The sequence below is a fragment of the Nannospalax galili genome, unplaced genomic scaffold, assembly GCF_000622305.1.
Source record: "Nannospalax galili isolate Female #2095 unplaced genomic scaffold, S.galili_v1.0 scaffold438, whole genome shotgun sequence".
NCBI lineage: Eukaryota > Metazoa > Chordata > Mammalia > Rodentia > Spalacidae > Nannospalax > Nannospalax galili.
Window position 1 is genome coordinate 79,370 of NW_008341416.1, and position 14,916 is coordinate 94,285.

General features: G+C 47.0%; 1 protein-coding gene across 4 annotated transcripts in view; it reads right to left on the reverse strand.

Annotated features, from left to right (window-relative positions):
* Positions 1 to 6,230: 6,230 nt before the first annotated feature.
* Positions 6,231 to 14,916, reverse strand: part of Calml5 (calmodulin like 5) — a 57,584-nt gene continuing 48,898 nt past the window's right edge. For 3 of the 4 annotated variants that reach the window (XM_029565252.1, XM_029565253.1, XM_029565254.1), the window contains one exon: positions 6,231 to 7,729. In XM_029565252.1, the coding sequence (XP_029421112.1) occupies positions 6,541 to 6,990 (450 nt within the window). In that variant the 5' untranslated portion in view covers positions 6,991 to 7,729 and the 3' untranslated portion in view covers positions 6,231 to 6,540. Of the gene's footprint in view, positions 7,730 to 14,205; positions 14,262 to 14,916 lie in introns of those variants that run through there. The other variant, XM_008836849.3, reaches the window with a different exon arrangement.

Here is a 14,916-nt window from a genome sequence, read left to right on the forward strand (position 1 = left end):
TGACAACACTGTGAAGACCATCCCTACAGGGCTGGGGAGAATTCCTGTGGGTGCAGGAGCCACAGAGTGGCCTGCTCTAACAGTTTGCACGTTGGGAAGGCTTTGATTTAAAACAAACACGCCGGGGGCATTTACAATCTAAGTTAAGACTTGAGGAGTTTTCTTCTTTGAAGTTCTGAGGAAGAAGAGGCTTTGTTCGCCAGGAATTTTGATACAGGTGCTCTTTGCTAAGAATTGTGCAAAGAACATGAGAGTCCATTCAACTGTTCACCAGGAAAGGATGCACCGAGGGTCAGCTGTGTGGCAGGTCTTGCCAGGAGGAGATGTGTGACAGGGACTTTAAATGAGGATTGGCTTATCTGGCCTGTCAAGAATGGATATAGAGCTGGGGATGTACCTCAGAGTGCTTACTCAGCATACAGAAAGCTCTGGATTTTGTTTTCAGTACTGCATAACCTAGGGGTGGTGGAATATACCTGTAATCATAGCATTTAGGAGGCAGAGGCAAGAGGATCATCCTCAGTTATGTGATAAGTTGGAAACCAGCCTGGGCTACATGAGACCCTGGAGAAGGGGGGTGGGGGTATAAATGAGGATTAAATGATCTTGGGGTGATCCAATAAAAACAATGTATAATTTAGTACAGAATAATTCATGTAAAATCAGCTTACTAATTAACACCTTGGAGGATTTGGGGAACTTTTGTTTAAGTTGAAGAAGCTTTGTTTTCATCATAGTTCTTTCACTAGAATCAGTTCCAGTAGTTTCTTTAGGTCAGTTCCGCTCAGCTGAATGTCAGTTGTGCATATATGTGATTCATAGTTCAGACAATGAACTCGTATCAAAAAATTAAAATGCACAAAAAATACCCACTGTTTGAGCCAGTTTGGAAAAAAAAAAAAGTCTTCAAATTAAGAGAAATACTGAGAGGTGGCTTGAACTTGCATTCTTTCTGCCTCGGGCTGATGCAAATTCAAGCCAGCCTGGGCTACACAGTAAGTTCAAGGCCAGCCTGGGTTACAAAGTGAAACCCTATGAGACAGAGAGGGAAAGGGAGGGAGAGAGAAAGAGAAACTGACTAAGGGAACAAGCCATATTGAAAATCTCTTTGGAGAAAGAAACCTGCCCGCCATGTAACTGAGAAAGTCCTTGACATCAGAGACATGTACAATGACTGGAAGAGAACCAGTTGTCCTCTCCCCAAGCCATAGATCCAAAACACAAACAAAACCCCAGAGAAGTTGAATCTCAGTCAGGTCACGCACAATGACTAGGTGAACTGACTTGTGGCTAAAATAATTTACTAAGCTCACACTAAAAATTTAAGCTGGATAAATAAAACTTCAAAGAAATTTACAAACACTGTCAAAATAGCTTCTATAAGATGAATTTCATCATGTCTTTTAATATTTTTTTGAGACAGGGTTCATATAGCCCAGGCTGGCCTCAAAGTCACTATGTAGCTGAGGATGACCTCAAACTTTAGATTCTCTTGCCTCTACCTCGAAAGTGCTGAGATTACAGGTTTGAACCACCACAGTTGGTATTATGTGGTGCTGAGAATTGAACCAAGGGCTTCATACATGTCAGGGAAACAGTCTACCAACTGAGCTACATTGCTAGGCCCTTGTCATTTCTTTAAATCGTTTTCATTAGTAAATCACTTCAAGCTGACCATTTCCAGAACTAGCCTCGGCAAATCAAATTCTCATAGAACTGGCTTTCAGAGAATGGGGTTTCCCTGAATGACTTCATCCACTTTTCCGAGTGTTCTGAACCCATAGGTTATGTGATCCTAGGCCATAGAGTAGCGCTCCAGTCTGCTCTTGGGAGCCTTCAAGGCCAGTCAGAGCCAACACAGAAACTATTTCTGCACATGTTCCGTAGAGCATCTAGTCCTTCCGTTTTGTGAGTTCTGACTACCCCTCCTCCTCAACTTGAAGCACCTGAAGACTTACTCGGTTTGCCAGCACTTTTCTAAGCTCTTAGTCCAGATCCCTTTTGGTACATCACTAAGATCTGAAGAGAATCACTTCCTCTCCTAGATCCTGAGATCCCTTTTTGGTCCCCCCAGTGGATAAAGGATTTCTGCTCTTTTCTTTTATGGTTCCATCACAGATCTCCTTAGGAATAGGGTTGTCAGTGTAAATAAATGGTCTCAAGCAAACCACTTTAACACCTTGCCTGCCCAGAGCGATCTTCTACCTCCCTGGGGTGGATATAGGGGGCTACCTGGCTAGGGGAGGTTGGGGCTCTGGGAATCCAGATTCAGTCCTAGGAAATGATATATGTGCTAATAGGACCAGAGACCCAGAACTCACTCCATGGATTTATCCACATTCCACTTCTACCCTCTTATGATTTGGATCTTAAATGCCCCCCACAAAAGGCCCTTGTGCTAAAGGCACCACTGGGAGCTGGTGAAACCTTTAAGAGGTGGGGTTTAGGGGGAGGAAGTCAGGTCACTAGGAATGTGCATATGAAGGGGCTGTCTGAACCCCTCCCCTTCCTCTTCTTCATTTGGTCCCTACCTGCAGCTAGACAAGCCACTTTGCCATGATGTACTATGCAACCTCAGGTCCACAGGGATGTGGCCAGACAGCAGGAGCTGAACAAGACAAAATAAACCTTTTCCAATTTTATTAAGTCCGTTAAATTGACTGTCACGGATATTCTGTCACGGTCATTGAAAGCTGACTAACACCTTCCTACCCAAGGTAGTATTGTGCAATTGAGGGACTTGTCATAAGCACTCACTGCTAGTACTTAGCACCTGCTACAAGAGAAAGATGGAGTTAGGCCGCCTGTGTGGCACTCCACATGCAGAAGGGCACATCAGGGAGTGCTCACTATGGCTCATCTGAAGACCCAGGCCAATCTAACTCCATAGTGAGGCTGCCCTGGGAGTGGGCTTTGAGTGACCTCCACTGCTGCATTGAACGGCTAGCATTGAGGTGTCCTGTGGCCTAGGCATCATTTCTCATTTCCAAGTAAGGAAACCGAGTCTCAGAAAAACAAAGCTATTTGCTCAAGATCACATCAGCAACAAGTGGCAGGTCATGGATTTATATCTCTCCATCTCATTCAGATGGACACAACTGTTTAGTGGATTAGCCACTAAAAGCCATGATGTACACCTAAATTTTTTCCAAGACAAAATCGCACTGTATAGTCCAGAGTGTCTTAGGCTTCACTACGTAGCCCAAGCTGGCCTCCAATTCATGACAACGTGTTTGACTCAACCTCCAGAGTTCCGAGATAACAGGCATGAGCCTCTACCATGGGCTTTTACTATTTTCTGAGTAAGAAAAGGTGTCCACAATTCAATTTGTATGGAAAGTAGATTACAGAGCATCCAAGTGATACCATTTCTGAGAAGAAGGTTAGGGTTAGTGACTCGGCAGTGGAACACTTGCCTGGCATGCGGGAGGCCCTGGGTTTCAGACTCAGAAAAGAAAAACAGCTCTTACAAGTAGATACATGTGAATGAATACAAAAGGAAAACAGGCAGGATATTGTCTAGATTCTGTGCACATGATCTTTGAAGAGAAAATTGTCTGACAGGAGAGCAGGAGGGAGACGTTGGGAAGAAGAGGTCCCATGGGAGCGGGCTAACACATGAGGAGGGTGAGTGTGGCCCAAGTGCACTATACACGTGTGTGAATTGTACACATGTGTGAATCGTCAATGAATGTTTTTTGAATTTTAGAAAGTTGTCTGAGATTTCTACTTTGTACACTTTTGTATGTTTTTGAAATAGTCTGGCTTTGTAGCCCAAGCTGAATTCACACTTGCAACTCTCTTGCCTCAGCTTCCCAAATGTTAGTGTTATAATCTGAACCATGACTCCTGGCTTTTTCCTTCTCCTTCCCTGCCTTTTCAGGGTTGGGGGCGGGGGCGTGTGTTTTGGGCTTTATTTTGGTTGCTTGTGAGGAGTTTCTTTTTAGTTTATTTGTTTTGTTTTGAGACAGAGTCTTACGCAGCCTAGGCTGGCTTCCAATTCGGTACATATCCAAAAAGACCTTGAACTTCTGTCCTTCTTCCTCCCCGTCCAGAATGCTGGATTGTAGGCATGCACCCCCCCCCCCATTTAGGCAGTGCTGGGGCTCAAACCCAGGGCTTTGTGTATGCTAAGCAAGCACTCTACCAGCTGAGCTACATCAACAGTCCTCTCGCTGCCTTTCTACGTCTTATCTTTCAGTCTGTGTTGTGTAGGAGAGGGATAGACTTTGCCCACTCAGTTTCAGTGACTGGCATCTAGAGATTAAATTGACAAAAGACAGATTAACAGGAAAAGAAGTTTATACGCGTGCATATAAGAGAGTCACACAAAAGAAGTAAAAGCCCTGAGAGGCTGGGCATGCGTTAGTAGATGGTCCCACAGCGGTGCCCACCAGGCAACACTAAAGGGACTCCGTACTTTTCTTAAACAGAGAGAGCACACATATTGGGAGGGAAAAGTGGTGGGAGGGGGGATAGGAGAGAAATTGGAAGAGACGGAATGGAGGTAGACTTGATCAGAACACATTATGTACATATATGAATCTTAAATGATCTTTTTAAGCAGGGAAGGAGAAGCCTGGAGTCTGTTTCCTTACCTTTCCTACCCACCCCACCCACCACCACCCAGCCCCAGCCTTGGGCCCTTCCCTCCCCCGAATCCCAGGTCTCCACCCAGCAGGCTAAAAGGTGTCAACAGGGGCCAGACTCTGATGACAGAGTAAGGAGGGACAAGGTAGTAATGTATAAGGACCAAAGAAACTGGAGTGACCCCAGAGTCAGCTCATTAGGGGAGGAAAGAAAAGAAAAAGCTCACAGATGTGGCAGCAACCCTATATCAGTGAACTTGAACAGCGCCTCAGTCCATTTAGCTCTGTGCTCAAGCTGGGGTAAAGCAGACAGGCTCTGCCACTCACCACCACAGGTGCATGCTCACTACAGGTGCGTGCCCACCACAGGTGTGCCAGAATGAGGGGGCAGTGGGATAGGCTGGGACCACGTGTTTTGCAATAGCTCCCCAGGGAAGATGGCTCTGCCTCTGTCTCCACCTGGATGAGAGCCACTGACTTGGCACAGCTGGGAGACATAAGAGCTGTGATCAGTACTGATTTGAGTTTCAGTTCCGCTCTGACAAAAACATTTAAAAAATCCCATTTCATGGAGGAGGAAGCAGAAGCCCAGGCTTGCTAAACCACCAGCAACTTATTAGTCTAATGTTCCAAATGACAGTGGTATCTCCCCCCATGTTCAATAGTGACTTTGCTTACAGTCAAAGTAGATGGGACAGTCCCTGAAGACCTCTTTCTTCTCCATTTTCCATCTTCTCCCCTGTCTGGGATGAAGCCCTCAGGCTGAATCCTTGAAAGGAACATCAGAATCTTGCAAGGCCATAAGGGAGCCACAGTCAGAACTGCAGGGCAGTAGAGTTGGAGTCCTCTGGGGACAGGAAATGGCCCACTCTCCCCCAGGCATGCGACTGCAGTGCCTCTCTTCCTTTGTTTACCATATCTGAACCCTGACCACTTCTCAGTGGGCTTCCTGCCTTCAGTTTTTGAAAAGTGGATTTCACTGCAAGGGCCACACCTTTTAAAAATAAATGTAGGGTGTTATATTTCAGATACAAAATACATGCACACATATAGACACACAGACACACACACACACATATATATACACATAGATACACACAGGAGCACATGCATATGTCTACATGGACACATATTCACACATACAGGCACACACACATATACTCATGTAGATACACATGGGCTGGGCTGGTATAGACACACACACGATACACAGGGACAGGCAGGGAACTACACAGAGGCACAGACTAGATAGACACACAAACACAGAGGCACTTCTCACCCTTTTTATTTGAGCACAGCAGGCTGTGTAAGGAGGAGGATGTCTTTCCTTGGTGGGAATGGAGTTCGGTGCTACCTATCCCAGACCAGGCTCTGACACCTGCAGTTCAAGCAGACCTTAGATCCAGACGCCTGCTTCCCCGATCTTCCCGCCCTACAGTACGTACTACCACTTACCTTTCCTTCTTGGGCTTCAGGGGAGGCAAGAGGTAGAGCAAGGGACCTACAGTTCTCCTACCAGTACCGTAAAAAGGAATTGAGGCACAAAAGAATCCTAAATGTCTTTTTGGAGGCCCTTGGAATTTCCTTTTAATCAAACACCAAGCACACAGATGGAATTTGAATTCCTTTTATTTAAGCCGACATAAGAACCTGGGGGGTAGGAAGCACCCATTCTACTGCAGGGGGATGACAGGGCACCAGCCCAAGGAGACCATCTTTTGCCCAAAGTCTCAGAGGGCAGAGAAGGCACTAGTGAACAGCCCAAGATGGCACAGCATCCAGGACCAGTACTGCAAAGTCTTCCTCATTCGTGAGGTAGTTTCCCATACACCAACACAGATTTTTCCTTTATAGCCCCACCACAAAAGCAGAGGTCCCCAAGAAGGCACAAGAACCTGGCAGACCAGAGTCGGGCAGGCATAGATAGGGTGGGGCCGGCACCCCGGGAGCCTCACTTCTCACTGAGGATGCGCACAAACTCCTCATAGTTCACCTTCCCATCCTTGTCCACATCAGCCTCACGGATCATGGCATCCAGCTCCTCCTGTGACAGCTTCTCCCCCAGCTGGGTCATGGCCTGCTTGAGCTCGTCCACACTGATGTGTCCATCACCGTTCTGGTCAAAGACGCTGAAGACAGCCCGCAGCTCCTTCTCAGCGATCCCACCACTTGCATACTTGGCCATCGCTGCCAGGAACTCATCAAAGCTGATGGTGCCATCACCATCTGTGTCTACCCTGGAGATGAGCTCCTTCAGCTCTTCCTCTGAGAGGTTCTTGTTCAGCTGCTTCATCACATCGCCCAGCTCCTGGACGTTGATGTGGCCATCCCCATTTTTGTCAAATCTAGAGAAGGCTGTGTGGAACTCATCCACCTGCTCTTTAGTAAACCCGTGGGCCATGACTGTGTTCCTGCACCTCTCAGAGCTTCTAAGCTTGCTGTCAACCAGAGGTCAATCTACTGTTCTCGGGCTTGTAGTCCAGAGCTCAGAGTGGCTGCTGGGATCTCGGGCTGTGTCTACTGGTGGACTGAGCTGCAGATAGCCTTGCCCTGGCATGGGAACCCCGTCCTTTTCTGCAATTGGAGCAAAGGGAGGAGGAAAGCTCCCCACCCTCTATCCGCCCTCAGGCAAGATCCTCCTCCCAGGGAGGGACAGACTAGCTGCAGACAAGAAATGCAGGAATTGGAATGGAATGGGAGGGTCCCTAAGGAAATTGGTGGGAACTGGCATGGGAGGAATGGGACAGAGCCTACTAGCCTCCCCTAACCCCAATGGCAGACCATCCCATTGCAGGAACATCTGCCCAGAATAACACATCCCCTTGTAGCTGATTTTCATAGAGACCTTGACCAAATCAATGGGATGGAGATAGCTTCCCGAACTGCACAAAGACTGGCTAGAGAGGGGCTCAACAGTCCCTAGTGGGAATCAGAGCTGGTCGGGTGCCCCTATCTGCTCTTGCCCTAAGTATGGGGTTGATGGAAGGGGGATGGCAGAATCACTGAGCCTGTCTGGCTTTAGCCATGGCCTTCTTCACACTTGCAGTCCAGGGTGGGAGTAGAGGATGGGGCTGTCTGCCTTTAGCATCCAGAAAGTAAGCAGTTGGGTTACGTTCCGATCCATAGCCTCTGCGGAGACACTGTTTATAAAACAAACATGTGAAGTATTATTTCAGAGGTGAAAAGAAAGGTTTTTTTCTCTCCCCTATTGAGTCCTACAATTCCTTGGTTAAGTCCAAGGTTCTCTAGGCAGAGCTCCTTGGAGCCGAAAGGCATTCGTTCTATTCACAGGGGAGAACCAACTGAGGTTGTAGAATCCTGTCTGAGCAGTGTTTGAGGACTGGAATACAACGTGTGCCAGCGAAGTCCAGTCCAGGATAGGATAGCATCAATGGGAGCTTGGCCTCCCTAGGGTTTTCCTGAATCAGCCTTAAGCATACATACGAGCCCATCTGGGATCCACATCCCCATTCAGAACCTTCTGTGTAGTCTACCTTCTGGAAGCAAACCCATCCCTGCCCATGGAGCAATAGGATTTGGACCTAGACTGCCACCCTTTCAGGGTAGTCCCTGGGTCTTTCTAATAATGAGATCGACACGTATGAGTGGATGTTTGTCACAGGGTGAGCAAAATGGCTTTCTCAAGCTAGTTCCCTTTTGATCTCGGAGTTTCCTTTCCACCTCCCTTGTCTGGACCTTAAGGAACAAACTTCTTTACTCTCCTCCTGAGAAACTTGACAAATTCTACCTATTTCCGGTTCAACTAGTCAAATGGACCAACCATTCTTTCCCATCTCCGAGGTGCAACAAATACCCCCAGAGCCTTTGGCACTACACACACACACACACACACACACACACACACACACACACACACCGCCAAGGGAGTCCAGGGGCCCTCAGATGTCAAAAGAGACAAAAAGGGAAAAGTTCCAGTTATCTAATTCTTTTTCTCAAAACATCTTGAAGAAGGTTAACTATCTCATCTTTGTGCTGGAAAAATACAGAGGCCTCAATAAATATTAAGCAACCAATTTCTTAATGATGCAGACAACCAGTTTTGGGTGGAGAATGTCATTCCAACCTGGACACCGGAGCAAGGACTCATCCTGCTTGGTAAGAGACACAGGAAAGGCGGAGCTTTTAATAACTAGCTTCAATTCAGTACCTTTGTTTTTTTTAATATTTGAAAATATAAATCTATTTTAATATTTCCTTTTCTCATCTTATTAGCGGGGCCTGTGATTAAAATCCAAAAACTTAATTACTATTGTCTTATGTCCCTCTGATATTAGTAATACTTTGCATGCAATTTTAGGAGATTTGGCGTTCCTGGTTCCAGCTCCATTGCTGATGATAAATTATGTCCCAATATTGTCGTCTATAAACAAGGGTGATACATCTACTGTATCTAAGGAGATTACTTAAAACCAAAGCATAAAGTTCAGATCAATAGAAGATGTTGCTACTTTATGATACAACTCAGGTTCAGGGACAAGCTGGCTCACCCTTATATAACGCTCAAGGCAATATCTGCTTGAATGGGGAACTTGCTCTCTGTTGAGCTCTCTTGGTTGAGCCAGAAAAAAAAAATGAATTGCTTCTACCTTGAGGTTGCAGATAAGTCAAACAGGCCAAAGCTCTGAATGGTAGCAAACTTTAAACATCTAACCAATAGCATATAAAATGGGAACTTCATTCAGAAAGGAATCTTATGGGGCTAGGAAGATGACTCAGTTGGTACTTTCCAAGTAAGCATGAAGACCTGGGTTTGGATCTCCAGCACCCATGTAAAAGGCCAGGCATGGGTTTATAATCCCAATGCTGGAGAGGTAGTGACAAAAGGATTCCCAGAGCTTGCTAGCCAGCTAGTCTACCAAACTAGTGAGCAGTGGGTTCACTAGGAGACCATGTCTCAAAAAACGAAAGTGAACAATCAAGGAGGCACCTGACATCAACCTCGAGCCTCGACACACATGAGCACACATGTGCACACACATACACCACATACACACAGAAAGAAGAAAAAGAGGGAGGGAGGGAGGGAGAGAGAGAGGAAGGAAGAATGGAGGAAGGGAAGGGAGGGAGGGAGAGAGGGAGGAAGGGAAGGATGGGAAGGAGGAAGGGAAGGAAAGAGAGAGAAAAGAAGAGAGGGAGGAAAGAGAGGGAGGGGAGGAGAGGAAGGAAGGAAGAAAGGAGGGAGGGAGGGAGGGAAAGAGGGAGGGAGGAAGGAAAGGATGGAGGGAAGAGAGGGAGGGGAGGAGAGGAAGGAAGGAAGGAAGGAAGAAGGGAAAGAGGGAGGGATGGAGGAAGGAAAGGATGGAGGGAAGAGAGGGAGGGGAGGAGAGGAAGGAAGGAAGGAGGGAGGAAAGGAGGGAGGGAGGGAGGGAGGGAGGTGGGAAGGAAGGGTTCTAGTAATCTAGGTGGGCTGGGGATATAGGTCAGTGGTAGAGTGCCTGCCTAGCTTTCACAGGGCTCTGACTTCAATCCCCAGTGCCACCAAAAAGAATCTGAGTGATGCCATGACACAGACAAGTGACCATTATGTGACACTCACATTCCACATATTCTATTTGAATGGATGGAGTGTCCGGGACACCTGACCGAGTGCCTCTCCCTCCTCCCTCTGCCACGGAGGCCCTGTTTCCTCTCAGAGGCCATGCATAGCCATACAAACACTGAAATGATTTCTTTAATCCTTTCCACCCAGTTTCCTGCACCAGTAAGTGAGCAGTCGGCTACATGGCTCAGCTTCCAAAGGAGGAAGTCATCAGGGACAGCCATTCATGAGTGACCCACACCACAGGGTGTTAACAGAGTCAAACTAGAGGTTGAGAAAGGGGACAACATGGCATTTGCTGCTAAAGCCTAGTCCAGCTTGATCAAGCGCCTCCTTCATCAGCTGGTTTAATACACAGCTGCGGTACACAGCCCAGCCCGGCTCTGTGGAGGAAATGATGGGAGGGGGCAATGGAGATCGAGCGATGCCAGTTTCATGGGTGCCTGTAGTGAAGATGCTTGTACCTCCCATGAGGCTGCCTGTGTGGTAAAGGACTAATGGATACTGTTCATTCTCGGGTAACTGAAGGCTAAGGAGCCTAGCCATTTGCTCCCTGTCCCACAGCTGAGGGACACTTGAGACAGAAACTTAGGCAGATCAGCAAGAGAAGGGGAGATGGAAGCCGATCTATTCACAGGCGCAGTGGCTGGCCCTGGAGCTGGTAAGTGACACAGGGCAGGTGTTAAAGGCTCCGGAGAGCTGAGGCTGAACAATCAGGCTAGGCTGAGGTTTGCTGGTACCAGGCATCTGGATCCAGGTGAGAAAGGAGAAGAAAAGCTGCGCTTAGCAGAGGGAGAGCCTGGAGCAGGCTTGGATCGGGTTGAGAGATAGACTCTATAGGACATGTCTGCTCTCATGCTCCCTCTCGGCCTATCCTGTCATGGAAACATGGACCTTTCCAAGTAAGAATGACTATGATCCTGAATTTGAAGGAGGGCCTTCAATCAAGGCTGGCTGAAGACAGCTGCAAGTGCCAGAGGAGAGATAAAAACCTCCCCGAGGCTGCTGGACCAGTCCCTGAGGGCAGGAAGAGAGAGTAGGCAACCGCAGAACAGTCTGGTGCAAAGGCTGTGTGTGCATGTCAGCATACTTGTGCACAAGCATGTGTGTTTGTGTACTCGCATATGTAGATGGGCATATATATGCACATGTATGTATGTGCGTTATGTGTACACATGTATTTATATGTGCATTTGAATGTCTGTTGCATATGTGTAGGTATGTGTTCATGTGTGTGCTTTGTACACATGTGACTGTTTGTATGTGTGGTTCTGTAGACAGTGTTGGGAGAAAGTTTGGAGGTGGCTACATTTCTGTTTGGTGTTCAGGACAAATGGCTAAAGCAAACTCCTGCATTCACAGGGCTTTACCCTAGGAACAAATACACAAAATACCCAATGCTTCCATAATTGCTTGACTTGTGTGGGTGAAACACTCTGCAGAAACCAGTGTAGCAGGTCTTAGAGCACAGACCAGAATGGGGACTCCTCTGGTGCCAGTGACTTACAGGAACCCGATTTCACCCTCACACCGTCGCACCTGAGCCATCTCCGTGGGCCAGGCACAGCAGACACTCCCCGGAAATAAGAAGAAGCTGGGGGGGGGTCACCTCGTCTCTATGGGGCGTGATCAATGGCAGAGAACCTCTGGCCACAGCTTCACCAGCCCAGCCACCATCACAAAGTTCCTAAGCTCGGATTTCAGAGATATTAAGGACAGCGTTTCCTGCCTTGTTCCCAGTGCCTGCTGCTGTCCTGCCCGGTCCATGCTGAGTGAATTCAGCAGACAACAGGAAATGACCCCAAGGTGAGGACTCAAGTTGGAGTCAGTGTGGCATTGGAGGTCTTTGTCCAATCGACAGTGTGAATCTCAGGCTATAACAGTATGTCACCTTAGAGAGTCCCCTGGGAAGAAAGCTGAGGCTTTGCTCTCACGGAGCTTAAACTTAGGGTTCTGAGGTGAGGTGAAGCCCTGGGCTGACAAGAGCTACAGTTTATTCAGCGCCCATGATCTGCCTGGACTTGTTAGGTTAGTTGGCGAGAGCAGTCCTTCCTGCTTTCACCCATCATTGACACATCTGGGAACTTGGCAGGACACACTTTACTCTGTGTCCCAGACTCGGGGTCCATGTATGGATTCCCCCACCACTACAGTCATAGACCTCAGTCATCCAGGACGCACTATGAGAAGAGTTTGTAGTGAGGCGCTTTTCTTTTTCTTTTAAAATAGATATCATTGATCTGACAGTTCATTTATATAATATATGTTTATTTATTTAGAGGCAGGGTCTCCTGTAGCTCAGGTTGGCCACAAACTCACTACATAGCCTAGGATGACATTGACCTTCTGATCTTCCTACCTCTGCCTTCCAAACGCTAGGATTACAGGACTGCACCACCATACCTACATTTATGCATGATGCTGGGAATCTAACCCGGGGTTTAATGCATGCTAGGCAAATATTTTATCAACTGAGCTACAATACCGGGCCTCGAGTAAGGGGCTTTTCCAGATAACTGGAAATCTTTTTAGGGTGGATCACATGATTCATTCCCTGTCATTTAAAGGGAAGCAGGTGTAATAGCATCCTAGTGGTTAAAGCAATGCTCAGTTCTGTCATACTGGAGCACTGTACACAGATTTCTGTGGGTCTGTCTGCCATACCTGGGGCATTCTTGGTCTGCTGTCATTTTACCTGGTGATTGTTGCCACCTGGTGTCATGGAGGCAGCTGTCCCTCTCCTATGGTCTTCTCTCCATGTACCCCGTGTTTCTGATTTGTTCATAGTTATTAGTTGCAGAACTCAAAAGAAATTAAATGAGTTTGAGAATCAGGAACTTTCATCTATAAACAGTAATGAATCAGTTGCTCCAAGACCAGTGTATTTCTGGATTTGGGATTGTGTTCTGAAGTCATAAGCCCAAACGCTGGATTAAAGGAGGATTCCCACATCACGCTGGCTGTTGTGACACAGACACAAAAGTCCTTTGGGGGATCTTGAATCTAAATAACTAAATGCAAATAAACAGATACCCCAAAAAGGATGTGAGCTAGAAATGGGGTTATGAAGTCCTGGACTCAGAAGTTTTGTGTGTGTGTGTGTGTGTGTGTGTGTGTGTATGTGTGTGTGTATGTATGTATATATATATAAGCCAGAGCTATATAATGAGACCTTGTCTCCAAATCCCCCCCTAAAATCCACAAAAAGGAATAATAAAGGTACAGTAGGTTGCCATAAATCACATCCAACACCACTTTATACAAAGCACACAATCACCCTTGTGTTTTGGTATCCTGGGGAAGGGGGTTCTGGACTCAATCCCCTATGAATAATAAGGCAAATTTAGTGCCTTTTATTGTCCCTTAGAAAATATTTAGCATGTCACAGAAGTTTCACAAAGGTTAAATCAGCCAACATACTCAGTTTGTGGAAAATTCTTGGTCCATTAAAGGAGTAAAGTATAGAATATGTGTGGCCTACTCAGGCATGTGCGAAGTTATCTGGCTTTCTAGTCCCATAATAGCACAGTGACCCCATAATATTATCACATTCCTTAGGACTTGGAATTCATGAGCCTAGCTCAGAAAAACACACACAGGTCCATGAAATGCCTGTGAATGGCACCATGCTGGTTTTGTTGGCTGTCTGCTATGATGGAGTCAAGGCCTCATTGGAAGGAGGTTGTGTGGTTGGGGTCTGCAGCACTTGTGGCAGCCTTAGACAGGAGGCACTTTTCAAAAAACAAAGTACATATCAAAACTATCTCAGTTAAATTGGGGAGGTGGCAGGTTATTTTCTCTACCTTCGGTGTTGCTGTGGCAGGGCTCAGAGAGCTGCCAGAGGAGAAGGCCTCTCTTTCTGCTCCTTCTCACCCAACCCTGGTGGAAGATTCTCTCCTGACTCTTCACTGACTCAAACCTGAAGATTGGGAAATATGCTAGGTTCCCAGAGAGAACAGAACAATTTCTGTTCTAGTTTCATTTTTGTGGTTGTGACGAACACCCTGATCGAATGGCACCTGAGGGGAGGAAGGGTTTACTATTTACTAGGCTTACAGTTCCAGGTCACAGTCCATCACTGAGCGACGTCAAGGCAGAAAGTCAAGGCAGGCCCGCTCACTACTCATGCAGCATTGACTGCAACCTAGGAACTCATTTCACAGCCGAAGAAGTGTGATAGCAACCATGGAGGGTGATGCTTGCTGGATTTCCCTAGAGAGAATACAGATTGGGGGAGGAGGGGAGGAGGCAAGAAGCAAAACTGCCTTATCCTCCACAAGGCTGGGTCCCAGAGAAAGACTCTTTTATTTGGTGTGTGTGTGTGTGTGTGTGTGTGTGTGTGTGTGTGTGTGTGTGTTTGTATGAGTGCATGTGTGGATGTGTAGAGAGGCATGTGCCAGAGGACAACCTCAGATATCATCCCTCAGAAACTGTCTGCCTTGTTTTTTGACATAGGGCCCTTCATTAGCCTGGGGTAGCCTAGCCTACCAATTCAGCTAGGCTGGGTGCCTAGCCAACCTGCCCCAGGGATCCACCTGTCTCCAGCTTCCCAGTGTTGGGATTACAAGTGTGTGCCACCACCCCTGACTTTTCTGTAAACATGGGTTCTGGGGATTAAACTCAAGTCCTCATGCTTGTGGAACAAGCACTTTACCCTGAGGACTCTTGACCAGGAGTCAGAATAATGTGGCTATGAGTTGACCTTATGGCTTACCAGCTTTGGGTCTTTGGAAAAAGGAGACTTCTCTGAAGTACTAGTCAGAGCAA